Source organism: Gadus morhua, chromosome 2 (genome assembly GCF_902167405.1).
Source record: "Gadus morhua chromosome 2, gadMor3.0, whole genome shotgun sequence".
NCBI classification, from domain to species: domain Eukaryota; kingdom Metazoa; phylum Chordata; class Actinopteri; order Gadiformes; family Gadidae; genus Gadus; species Gadus morhua.
Window position 1 is genome coordinate 11,351,343 of NC_044049.1, and position 12,930 is coordinate 11,364,272.

At 46.9% G+C, this 12,930-nt stretch overlaps 2 protein-coding genes across 2 annotated transcripts in view; both read right to left on the reverse strand.

The window, feature by feature from the left end:
* Window positions 1-5,400, reverse strand: part of myo15aa (myosin XVAa) — a 44,624-nt gene extending 39,224 nt beyond the window's left edge. Inside the window, exons 1-5 of the mRNA XM_030350045.1 lie at window positions 4,705-5,400; window positions 4,429-4,511; window positions 4,113-4,176; window positions 3,799-3,908; window positions 2,172-2,246 (exon numbers count right to left, since the gene is read on the reverse strand). Of these exons, the coding sequence (XP_030205905.1) occupies window positions 2,172-2,246; window positions 3,799-3,908; window positions 4,113-4,176; window positions 4,429-4,511; window positions 4,705-5,124 (752 nt within the window). The 5' untranslated portion in view covers window positions 5,125-5,400. The remainder of the gene's footprint in view (window positions 1-2,171; window positions 2,247-3,798; window positions 3,909-4,112; window positions 4,177-4,428; window positions 4,512-4,704) is intronic.
* Window positions 5,377-6,444, reverse strand: LOC115533028 (uncharacterized; the record flags this gene model as incomplete). The annotated part of the gene is made up of 1 exon (XM_030343206.1): window positions 5,377-6,444. A coding segment is annotated over exon 1 (1,068 nt), but the record flags the coding sequence as incomplete, so codon positions are not given.
* Window positions 6,445-12,930: the final 6,486 nt, after the last annotated feature.

Here is a 12,930-nt window from a genome sequence, read left to right on the forward strand (position 1 = left end):
TTCTTCACAGAACCATCCAAAACTCTCTCTCTCTCCTTCTCCCTCTCTCCCTATCTCTCTCTCCCTCTCTCTCTCTCTCTCTCTCTCTCTCTCTCTCTCTCTCTCTCTCTCTCTCTCTCTCTCTCTCTCTCTCTCTCTCTCTCTCTCTCTCTCTCTCCCTCTCTCTCTATGTCTCACTCTCTCTCGATCAGAGAGAGTGTGTGAGTCAGGTGTGTCAGGTGTTTGTGTGTGCGTCTCAGGTGTGTCGGTCGGGTATCTGTGTTTGTCTGTGATTGTGTGTGTGTGTGTGTGTCTAAATCGACAAATTGACCAGGATCAAGCATTGAGTTTCATGCAACCATCTGGTCAGCCAAAATGAGCCCATTACCCCTACTGTCACACACACACACACACACACACACACACACACACACACACACACACACACACACACACACACACACACACACACACACACACACACACACACACACACACACACACACAAACAAACACACAAACTTGCACAGTGAGACATGATCTGCTTTGGTTTCAGAGCTGTTTGGGTTATTTAGGTGTCCTTTAGAACATGTGTTTCAGGTGTCTGTGTGTGTGTGCTAATGAGGCTGTGTGTGTGTGTGTGTGCATGTGTCTGTACAATTTTGCTGGTGATTGATTATATGGGGCACTAGCAGTCTAGAACGCAATCTGTTGAACAGTTTTACTTTTGTTCTGGACCTTGGTATGTGAAACCTACCGTAAATGTTTGCACTTTCAACTAATAAAAACATAAAGAAATGGCTAACCTTGTATTTCTGGTTCCTATGAACTCTATCCAGTTGTTGTACGTTTTGCATTCAGTTGTGCAGCACCATAACTCTTTTTTGTATCTACTCCAATTTTGCTTGTATGATTGTTCTCAGCCTTACAGACAGACAGACAGACAGACATACAGACAGATGATATAGCTTATCAGATGGACAGATAGATGTGTAGTCAGACGAGATGGAGAGTAGTTAGCGGCGTCTATCTAACCTCACCACAGAGAGATGCTCATGAATTTACAAAAGCATCCTGGAAGAGGAGGAGCTAGAGGAGGTGTAGGAGGAGCAGGAGGAGCAGGTGAGAAAGGAGGAGGAGGGAAACCTGACGAAGGACTGTGGTCAGAACCTTTTACGTAACTGATTACATGGTTGGAAAAATTCAGACTCCAGTCACCTCTTCAGCTAGTGCTAGGCATCACACAGGCATGTATTCACACATGTGCACACACACAGACACGTGCACACACACACACACGCAAGTGCACATGCAAACAGGTAACACACACGTGCACGAACGCACACGCATGCACACACATACACACTTGCGCACACACACAAACACATTCAGTGATAGTCTAATCTATTCTGTCCAACTGTAGAAATTACAAACTAACTAGGTTAGCTGAGAGGAGGAGGAAACTGCAAAACAAATTGAATTTGTGTGTGTGCGAGTGTGAGTGTATGTGTGTGTTTGAACAATTTACAGCAAATATTGATTGTATAGATTACATAGCAAGTGAGACATTGTTGGGTATTGGGAGATTTGCATTTTAAATATGTTGAGCGGGGAAAGACCTTAAAATATTAACGTGTATAATTTTACTCAACTCAACTTTTGCACAACTCTGCAACGCTGTTTTGACATGCATCACTATTCCAATGTTTTTTGCCTGTATATAATATATATTAGCAAAAGTATGTTATTATAGTTAGTTAAAACATATTTTTTTCTATTAAAGTTGAGAGAATATTGCAGTTGGAAAAGGTAGACAATGACATCCCATAAAACAAGTCCCTCATATGTACATTTATAATGTTATAGATAATATATTAATAACATTTCTTTATGTTATATTGCTTCTTTATATTTCTTTCTTCAAACTTCTTTCATGGCCATCTCAAACACAATGATGTGTCCCAGCCATCAGTCCAAGTGGCCCAAAAACGTATTTTCTCCCAAGCAGATTGAAACAGTAAGATCTATTATTTTGGCCAACCCGCTCTACCACCTGAGCCACTGCCGCCACAGCATAAGTATATCCTGGATGGTTACAACATTATGGCTTTAATCAAAACTTCTATGGAGAAAATGAATGGGATTTTTACTTCTGGAACAACACAACAGATAATGTGTTAGCAGGATCTTACCTGATTATAATGACCTGGTTGTGTTTGGCATCCATCATTTTGGTGTAGGAAGCGTTTACTATGGCAAACAGATGCCTGTGGGAGACAGAATCTTGATTAAATCAGACTTTAAGAAGCCAGAGAAGACCAATTGTCTTCTCTAGTTCTCCAACACTTCCTTACTTGTATGTGTGCATCTTTGTGCTCTGCTGTTCCTTATTTTCTTTAATTTCCAACCCTCTTAATTTAATTGTTTCCTTGTCTTCTTTCTTCAATCATCGATAAAATTTAAATCCTTTCCTTTCCCCTTTGTTTATAATTTAAACGTGTACAGCTATATATTTGACAGAATATATGACGATGATACTTTCAAGACACTGTTTTGTGATTATTAACCTAGCAACTCTATGATTTCAGATTTCAGCTTCATCACTTATAATATAGTGAATTAAAAATAATGAATAATATATAAACTTATAATGAAGTTTGGGAGTTATGAGACTGAAAACTGTGATTATGGTGGCAACAGCCAATTGTAAGAAACAAACGGCCAATTCCCCTTAAGGGATGATTCAGATATCGGGAATAAAATGTTGACAATCAAACGGACATAAAACCATGAACTATTTTAGAAATATACCATGCAGAGCCCAATCCACTCTACTTGAGTGGACATGTTCAGAGAAGGCGCAGATGTTCGGACATGTGTTTATCCCCCGCATGTTCCCAGTCACCTGGTGTGGACCATCGACCCAACGGCAAGGCAAGACTGATCTTCAAGGCTGATTAGTGTATACTGCCAAAGTCGGTCGGGACTTAAAAAGTCACCTAGTGGGCAGGAGCCTTGTTGTGATCATGTATCTCTATTTAGTTGTGATCATGTATCTCTAATTAGTTGTGATCATGTATCTCTTATCTCATTAAAGATCAGTTGGATTGATGTCTAATGTTCGTAAAGATCAGTTTGCTCTAATCATGTAGCGCCAAAGATCAGTTTGCTATGATCATGTAGCTCTAAAGATCAGTTTTCAATGATCATGTAGCTTTAAAGATCAGTTTGCTATAATCATGTAGCACCAAAGATTAATTTGCTATAATCACGTAGGTCTAAAGATCAGTTTGATAGAATCTTATAGCACTAAAGAAGAGATTGTTAGTGATTCTGTAGCTATAAAGATCAATTTGTTATTGTCCCGTAGCTCTAATCATCAGTTTGTTTACAATCCTGTAGCTTTAATGTTCCTAAAGATCGGTTCAGTCCTGTAAGTGTTTTTTTGGTTAAATATAGTATTTTTTTTATTCACTGTATCCCACTGGCCATGGCTTTCTTGGAGTAATAATTCTGCTCGAAGGAAACGTTGGCACTCTGCACAGCTACACCCAGTGTACTCAACATTTTTTTACTTTTTACATATGGTTGTACAGGAAAATTCTTCAATTAAAAATTTTTTTTTAGCAGTACAAGGGAAGTCAAAGGTTGGGAACCACTGCTGTAGGTTTAATGATGCTTAAGATTAGTTTGACTTGATCCTGTTGCGTTACAGATCAGCTTGTGCTACGATCATGCTCTTTAGATAATAACAATCTGTTCTTTAGTAAGTTGGCTGTGAGGACCCTGATGATCATTAAGGTAATAAGAAGGTCTCACGGAGGGTTCTCTCCCAGGGCATGGCCCTTGTACTGCAGCACCATATCCGTCCCGTAGATATTGTACATTTTATAGGGGTTCACCGACACCAGGATACTGCCTATGTATGTCTGAGAGAGAGCGAGGAAGACAGAGCAATTGAGAGGGATAGAGAGATTGAAGGAGAGATAAACAGAACAAGGGCGGAAACAGGAGGGCAAACAACAAATTAAGTTAATAGAGTTAATGGAAACAGTGAAAAAATAAGAAAATAATGGTGCTATTATGATAAACATTCTTGCAACAAACAGTGCAAGTGCAAATGTGGGACTTACGTATATGAGCTCACGATCAAATCTCATCATCAGGTTCAGCAGCACAGCCCCTTCATGTAGCTCCCTGGAAACACACACACACACACACACACACACACACACACACACACACACACACACACACACACACACACACACACACACACACACACACACGTCATATTCACTAAAGTGTTTCTATGCATTTGGGTGTGTGTGTGTTTGTGTGTGTGTGTGTGTGTGTGTGTGTGTGTGTGTGTGTGTGTGTGTGTGTGTGTGTGTGTGTGTGTGTGTGTGTGTGTGTGTGTGTGTGTGTGTGTGTGTGTGTGTGTCTCACTCCAGCTGTGTCATGTCCTCTACCCCGTCCTCCTCTTTCTGCTCCCTGTAGCCTATGGTGGGGAGGCTTCGTATGGAGTACATCTGTAAGACGTTGTGTGAAAGCACATACACATGTTGACACACACACACACGCACATGCACATACATACACACACACATATGCACACAAATACATGAAGGAAACAATAAACACTATCTCTGTTTGCCAGTTTCTAATCCAGGTAATCTATATTAAAGCTCCATGCTAAAGCGCTTTACCATCAGAACAGTTTACCTTATCGTACCACTGCCCCTTTGGCTCCCCTTCTCTGCTAGGCAGCCAGTCCCCTGGGTCATGTCCCTCAAACTGGCCAACTTGTCCCATCACACCCATGGGGTTCAGTAGCTCCTCGTCCCGATACATGGACCACTTATTGAGGTTCTGCACTGTCCCGTGAGGCAGGACTCGCTCCGCCCCCCACATGTCAACATCTTCCCCAAAGTCTACTCCATCTGTCCCCTGTGCCCAGTGTCCATCTGGCCCGTGCCCATGGGCCTGAGGCATAACTACAGCATAGGATGGAAGGCGGAAAGAGGATCCACGAAGGTTTGGGTTTGTGGACAAGGCACTGGATAGGTCCATCGATCGAGGGCTAGGGGCGCCAGGCCGGGCTGACAGAGTGCCGTCTGGAAGGCGATATGTGGCTCCACGCATGTTGGGGTTTTTCGACAACGCACCGGAGAGGTCCAACGTTCGAGATGGGGTGGGACTTGCAGCACCAGGCCGAGTTGTAAGTGTGCCGTCGGGTAGACGATATGTTGCTCCACGAAGGCTTGGATTTGTAGACAAGGCACCGGAGAGGTCCAGCCTTCGAGATTGGGGAGCAGATTCTGCTGCAGGCCGAGTTGTAAGTGTTCCGTCTGGTAGACGATACGTTGCTCCACGAAGGCCCGGATTTGTAGACAAGGCACCGGAGAGGTCCAGCTTTCGAGATTGGGGAGCTACTTCAGCAGGCCGAGTTGTTAGTGTCCCGTCTGGTAGACGATATGTTGCTCCACGAAGGCCCGGATTTGTAGACAAGGCACCGGAGAGGTCCAGCCTTCGAGGTTGGGCAGCAGGTTCTGCTGCAGGCCGAGTTGTAAGTGTCCCATCTGGTAGACGATATGTTGCTCCACGAAGGCCTGGATTTGTAGACAAGGCACCGGAGAGGTCCAGCCTTCGAGATTGGGGAGCAGGTTCTGCTGCAGGCCGAGTTGTAAGTGTCCCGTCTGGTAGACGATATGTGGCTCCACGAAGGCCCGGATTTGTAGACAAGGCACCGGAGAGGTCCAGCCTTCGAGATGGGGGACTTACTGCAGCAGGCCGAGTTGTTAGTGTCCCGTCTGGTAGACGATATGTGGCTCCACGAAGGCCCGGATTTGTAGACAAGGCACCGGAGAGGTCCAGAGATCGAGGTTGGGCAGCAGGCTCTGCTGCAGGCCGAGTTGTTAGTGTCCCGTCTGGTAGACGATATGTGGCTCCACGAAGGTTTGCATTTGAGGACAAGGCACCGGAGAGGTCAAAGCTGCGAGATTGTGGAGTCGGCTGAGGACTGGCCATAAGGGTACCGTCTGGTAACCGATAGGTGGCCGATCGCACATTTTTGTTCTGGAGAGCGGCGGAGAGGCCAAATGACCGTGGTTCTGGGACATTTTGGACAGCTTGGTTTCTCAAAAGCGAGCCATCTGGGAGCCGGAAATTTGCTTTGCGCATGCTAGCATTTGAAAGAGCACCAGAGAGCCCTGGTGAAGAAAAAATCCCCTCAGAGCTCTCAATAATTTCCACCTCCTCCTGTCCTGGTTGGGTAATAAAAGAACCATCAGGTAAGCGATAGGTGGCCTTTCGGACATTAGGGTTAAGCATAGCAGAAGACAGCATGGAAGGAGAGATGGTTGATGGCTGCTCTGCTGGCTCAGTTCTGGTTACAAACGAGCCATCGGGAAGTTGGTAGGTGGCCTGCCGTAAACTGGGATTCTGTAGGGCATTGGATAGCATGGCGGGAGACAGCCTCCCCCCTGCTGTTACTGGTTGCTCAGTGGAACCCTGGGGCATAATAAAAGAATTGTCCGGAAGTCTCACCATTGACCCATGTATTTGAGAGGCCCTCAGTTGAGCGGAGAGAAGCGGAGAGCCTATCCCCTGATGTTGCAGGGTAGCCTGAGGATGAACAGCACTGGGAGAGGCAGGAGATAATGGGGAACGGTGGTGCTGAAGCGGTGAGGTGTAGGATGCGTTTCGTAGTTGTGAGGAAAGCATTGAGGCAGACAGGTGTGGAGAAGAGGGGGCAAAAGAGCCAGTAAGAGGTGCGTCCTGAGCAGGCGAGAGGACAGGCGTGTAAAGGCTTGCGTTTCGCTGGAGAGGAGAAGAGTAGGAGGCACTGCGCAGGCCAGGATTCTGCATTAGAGCGCCGGACAGACCCAATGGAGAACTGAGCCCTGTCTGCAGCATCACTTGTTCATCCATTGGCATTAAAACCTGCCCATCAGGAAGAGGAGAATGACTTCTTTGTAAAGGTGAGGTGTAGCTGGCATTCTGCAGGTATGGGTTCTGCAGTGACCTCCCTAGGTGGGGTGATAGTTGACCAGGAGTGGTCGGGTGACTGTGAGGATAGCCTTCGTATCCTTGAATAGAAGACAAGGGCTTTGGTATGACAGGGGCATAATGAGAAGGGTAAGCAGAGGCATTGTGTGATTGAACGTTTGTAAAAGTACCAGGGTAAGCTGGAGGATGATGTAAGGCATTTGTCAACATCGGTGATGGACCTGGGTCACTCATAGTGTATCCATAATGGTTTATAGGCTGTGAAGGAAGTAGATTTCCATGGGGGGCGTAAGGATTAACCACTGAGGGTTGTACAGATGAAGGCCCTGGACTGTAAGGACTCATAGCCCTCTGGGGAACAGTCGAGGAAGGGTGATAGGCTGGGTGCATGGGTGAGGGTGCACGGGAGGGCAGAGGTGACCTATGGTGTTGTAACATAGGAGATTGAGGTCTACTCTGAAACCTGTGCATAGATGGCTGGGGAGATAGGGGACGCATATGTTTTACCGATGGTTGTGGAGATGCCAGAGGAGCGCTGAAAGATTGCCTACTCAGAAGAGAACCCTGGTTCCTGGACATCCGGACAAGTGGCTGCCCTCTGCCCACAGGCCGGTGGAAGCCTCTCTGGGCCGGCCCAAATCGTTTGGATTCCCTTAGCCCTGTTTGTCGGGACCCTGTTCTAGCCAGCATTTGTGGGCCACCTTGGGGGAGGCCTTGGACACTATGAATAGAGGATCTAAAAGGGGCAACATTTTGGGTGACAGGAGGTCCAGTCCTGGAACGTCTCGATAGATAGGGATTAGCAGGGGAGGGTTTGACAGTGCCCATGGGCACATGGCTGCGACTGCCGGGCCGACCTCTCAGTCTGCGTGTTGAGGAGCGGATGGGAAGGGGCCGGTTAGACATATGAGATGGAGAGGGGGAGACGGGTCGGCGAGGGGATGGAGGGCGGAAGGCCCGAGGAGGTGATGATGGTCTCTCCATCATAGGCATGGGGCTTTGCCTTCTTGGGGAATGCAGTGCTGAGGAGCTGGCTCTTGTCAAGACAGATGCTTGTCTTCTGCCACCAAAATTGCGAGGTCGGGCAGAGGGCAGGGGTACTGCGTCTGGAGGAGGCTGCTGCCTAAAAGAAGGTCTCGGTGAATGACCTGGACTAGGCCTTCTCCTCATTGATCCACGGGGTGAGGGCGGGGGGCTGGACATAGGGGAGTAAGGGGAACGTACTCTGGATGGTGACCTACCTAGCCCAATCCCTTTGGTCCTCCTAGGGTAAGAAGGCTTGGCCTGAACTGACATGCCTCTCCTAGGGAACTGTGGTGAAGTGGGGGGGCTAGGTCTCCGCCGGGACAGCATTGATGCTGGCCGCTGGCGCATCATTGACATTCGGGAATCAGGCCTTCGCCTACGTAGCATTGGGGAGAAGTGATGCTCCTGATAAGCATCTCCCTCATATTCAAATCTTCCATTAGTCTGCATGCCTGGCCTAATTGGTAGCTGTTGGGGCCCAAATCGCCTTACTGGCATTGGGGAGTGCATAGGCGAATGCATAGGTGTATGCATAGGTGAGTGCATAGGTGAATGCATAGGTAAATGCATAGGCTGGGGAATAGGTGCCTGCATCATTGGGACTCCCATTTGGAACATTTGAGGATCTTGGGGGTGACATTGTTGGTACACATGCGGAGGAAACTGAGGCTGGAGAGGTGAAATGGAGAAGTGGCTGGGGGAGACAGTGAGAGGTGGGTGGGCGTGTAGAGGGGACTGGGCCTGCTGCATTAGCATGGTGGTTGGAGACTGTCTTTGGAAAGGGGCAGCCTGTGGTTGGCCCAAATCGACAGCATACTGGGGCTGCGCCTGTTGGTTGATGATTTGAGGTTGCTCATATTGTATCTCTGACATCATATCTAAATCATTGAGGTCAATGGTCTGTGCAGCAGGGGAATGCAGAGCAACAGCAGGGTAAGAATTAGGCATAGGTGGTGGAAAGATTGGAACATCCAGTCTTTCTTGCCCAAACATCATCACCTGGGGCCTTGGAACCCTAAACTGGTCTTGAACACCTGGGTCTTGAAGAAGGTAAGGCAGTTGTTCCTGTTGGTAAATCAACCCCAAACCAGATGCATCTAGACCAGAGTCTGCAGGAAATGGTAACATGTATGGATTGTACATGGCCTGTGTAGGGTCTGTGTAGGCTAACATTGAGTCATTGTACAATCCTTGGTCAAATTCAGACCCGGCATACATCATCATCCCAGCTGGTTGGGAAATCCCATAGTTATAATCCAACTGGTTTCCCATAAACATCTGCTCACCATAAAGCTCATGCTCATGTGGGTCAAAGAACCCATCCATTCCCCTGTCATAGTAACCAATGGGCTCTGCTTCTATTGCATAAAGCAGTCCGTCCTCACCATAGTAATAGCCTTCATCAGCATAAAAATCCCCGAAATCATCATCATAGTAACCATAATCATTGTACTGTTGGTCCTCATTGTAAAATTCATCATCATAGTAAAAGTTACCGTCTTCATCGTAGTAGCCATACTCATCGTCCCAGAGTTCATCGTCATAGTATTCTTCTTCATAAGGATCATACGGATTCCTCCCGTGGTATCCATGGTTATCATAGTGTTCTTCCTCATAGTAATCTTCATCGTACTCATAACCGTCATTAAAGTAACCTCTGCTTCTGTTGACATACGATTGTCGCTTTCCCCCGAGCCCCCCGGCACTATACCGACGGTGTCCCTTGTTGTCCAGAAACTTCCCTGTCAGCCAGTTTGCAGCCCCAGCGATCCTCCCTAATACCCAGCTTTTACTTTTAAAACCAGGTTTCTCTGCTTTATTCTTCCCAAATACTCCTTTGAACTTTCCTCCAAGTCCCTTTGCCTCTTTTGCCATTTTACCTTGGCCACCTAACCCAGACAGATTTAAGGTCTTCTTGGATGGATTATCCTTTTTGAACCCGCCAAAATTGCTGAAGCCAGACAATCCCCCCTTTTTGTCCCCAGACTTGTCTTTACCCCCAAAGCCAGCAAACAGCTTGGTGCCTCCTAAAAGGGGTTTAGAGCCCGGTGGTTTCTTCTTCTTGGAGATTCTGAGAAAAAGACGGGTGGTGCTTTTGAGGTTACGCTTTGGCTTTGCTTTCTCAGCTGGTTTTGGCATACTAAAAAGGGAAGACTTCCCTGTGATGCCACTTAGGGCACTTGAAGCTCCCTTGATTGCAGGCATCTGACCTGCCATCCCTTTCTTCTGTCCCTGCCCAGCTAAGCCCATCACAGCCTTGGATGCGCCCTTTTGAGCATCATTCATCTTTTTCAGGTTCATAGCAGCCATTCCTTTTTTTAGTTTTGGCGTCTCCTCTTCCTCATCTTCATCTTCACCCTTTGGCTGGCGTTTGCCAGGAGCCTTGCTGAACCCCTTCATAGCCTTAGAGGCTCCTTTCAGGGCCACTTTTCCTTTACCTTTTGCTCCCTTCTTGGTTACCACCTCTTCTTCGCTCTCCTCTTCCTCTGTTCGTTCACTACTCATTCCCTCATCTTCCTCTTCAGAAGCTTCCGACTCACTGATGGGTTTCTTACCCTTCCCCTTCTTCCCGTCATCCTTGCCCTTTCCCTTAGCTGGCGGCTCCTCTTTTTTCCCTTTCTTGTCACCCTTCTTATCTTCTTTCCCTGCCTTCTTTGGCTCCTCTTCTTTGCCCTTCTTGGAACCCTTGTCACCCTTCTTAGGTGCCATTTTGGTCCTACACCTACTCCAACTGTCTCAGAGAAAGAAGATAAAGGATCGGTACAGACGGAAGACTCAAGCAGTAGGGATCCATGTCAGAGTTGACAACAGCTTGACATACACAACAAATCCAAATGCTGCCAACATCTTCTTTTCCAGTATTTCCGTCTTCTTATAACTTTTAACTTGTACTTATTCCTCCACTGAATCAAAGTCTCCGATATGTGATGGAGCACAAATGCCAGACAAACTCTGCCACCATCTGTTTCAAGTCAGTTATTCTAAAGCGCAGAAAGAAACTGGCTTAACCCTGAGCCACCAGAGCTTGCTCGCATTACAGCACTCAGGCATCTAAAAAACAGCCAGGATCCCAAAATGTTTCAGACTGAAACATGCTGATTGTGATTATCAAGAGTCATAGAGTTCAGAAGTTTTGTTCTGATAACACTGACTATCACTATACCAGGATCTTTACTCTTGTCACCCACTTGTCCATCTGGGTCACTCACTTGAAATCCCACATGGAAGTCCTTTAACAAAGTTGGAACAACATAATCCAGCATGTGCCATTTTTAAATCCCAGCGGGGGGGAGGGGGGGGTTCTCCTTCACAGGTTTGTAAGTAATGTTCCAGGGTCACAGCGCTGAATAGAAGACCCCCCCTGTACCGGTCGATGGTGTCGGTGTAGTCCTTTGTGTGTCTCCCATTGTCTTGTTAACCCAGAGACAGTTGTTCTTGCTTGGCTGCTGCAGCAACTTTGGCAGGCAAGTTCTTTCCTTACACAAGAAGACTCGCTCTGTGTGTGTGTGTAGGTAAGTGTGCGTCTGTTTTTGTGTGTCCGCATGCACATGTGCGCATCTCCTAGTTCTAACACTCAGGGGTATCCTCTTCTATGTGTGCGTGCGTATTCTTCCACATGGACGTCAGAACGCGAGTGTGTCCTTCTGTAACCTCCCGCATTTCTCCCTCTTTCATTCTCGCTCCCTCTCTCTCTCTCTCGCACTCTCCCTCTCTTTTTGTGACACCGCGACCTCACCTGTCCTCTGTTCCACATCACTGACCCCCTCTCCCCCCCTCCCCAAACCTATCCGCTGTGCATTCACACACAACGTATCTGTGTGCATGTGTGTGCATCCCCAGTTATAGTTGCAAGGGGGAACCTAAATGTACCAGCTATACTGCCTTGGGGTAACCCTATCTGTAGGCTCACACCCGTATCAATAATGCAGGTCGGCTGAGCTGTTGCTAAACTGTGTCTGAGAGGCTCGGGGACACTGAGCCAAAACATGCGGCACCACTGGTACCATTAACACAGGCAGCACAGGCCAGGGCTGGCAGGCCACAACAGTCAGGGATAACGCATACATCAGACCCTCTACAGGTGGCGTTTACAGTGGGGGGATTACAAGGGAGCTTGACAACCCCGATAAGTACAACAGTGTTGTACACAATCAATTAAGGATTCATGGAGGATTCATATATCATACATATATATATACTACATTGATTGTATTTTTGATATTAGCATGGACGATTCAGTTATACAGAAGTCATTTTTCATTGCCTGTGTTTCTTTACTCATATGACGCAGTCAAATTTATTATTCACATTTCCTTTAACAAAGAATTTAATTTTTCAGAAACAATTTACGTATTCATTACAGAATGATCTGAAACCGAATCAGATACGCATCTCTGAAGCAACAAGCTTTAAATGTTAGGAGTTTTCACAGATATATTGATTAGTCAATTTACAAATATAGGAATACTAAATGAGTACAGTGAGTGTGCATCCATGCAAATGGGTTTGAGTGTGTGTGTGAGTGTGTGTGTGTGTGTGTGTGTGTGTGTGTGTGTGTGTGTGTGTGTGTGTGTGTGTGTGTGTGTGTGTGTGTGTGTGTGTGTGTGTGCTTGGGTGTGTGTCTCTCTGTGTGTGTGTGTGTGTGTGTGTGTGTGTGTGTGTGTGTGTGTGTGTGTGTGTGTGTGTGTGTGTGTGTGTGTGTGTGTGTGTGTGTGTGTGTGTGTGTGTGTGTGTGTGTGTGCGTGTAAGGCCATGCAGGTAGAAGGGAGATGGAGGGTTGGGTATAGGAATGATCCGTGGCACCCATGTTCTGATGGCAGAGCCAGGAGTCCGTTCCCGGTGGCAGATATCAATGTTTAATGTGTTGGGCCTTACGCAGGACAGATTAAACATTCATCACGGCCCGGCTCTAAA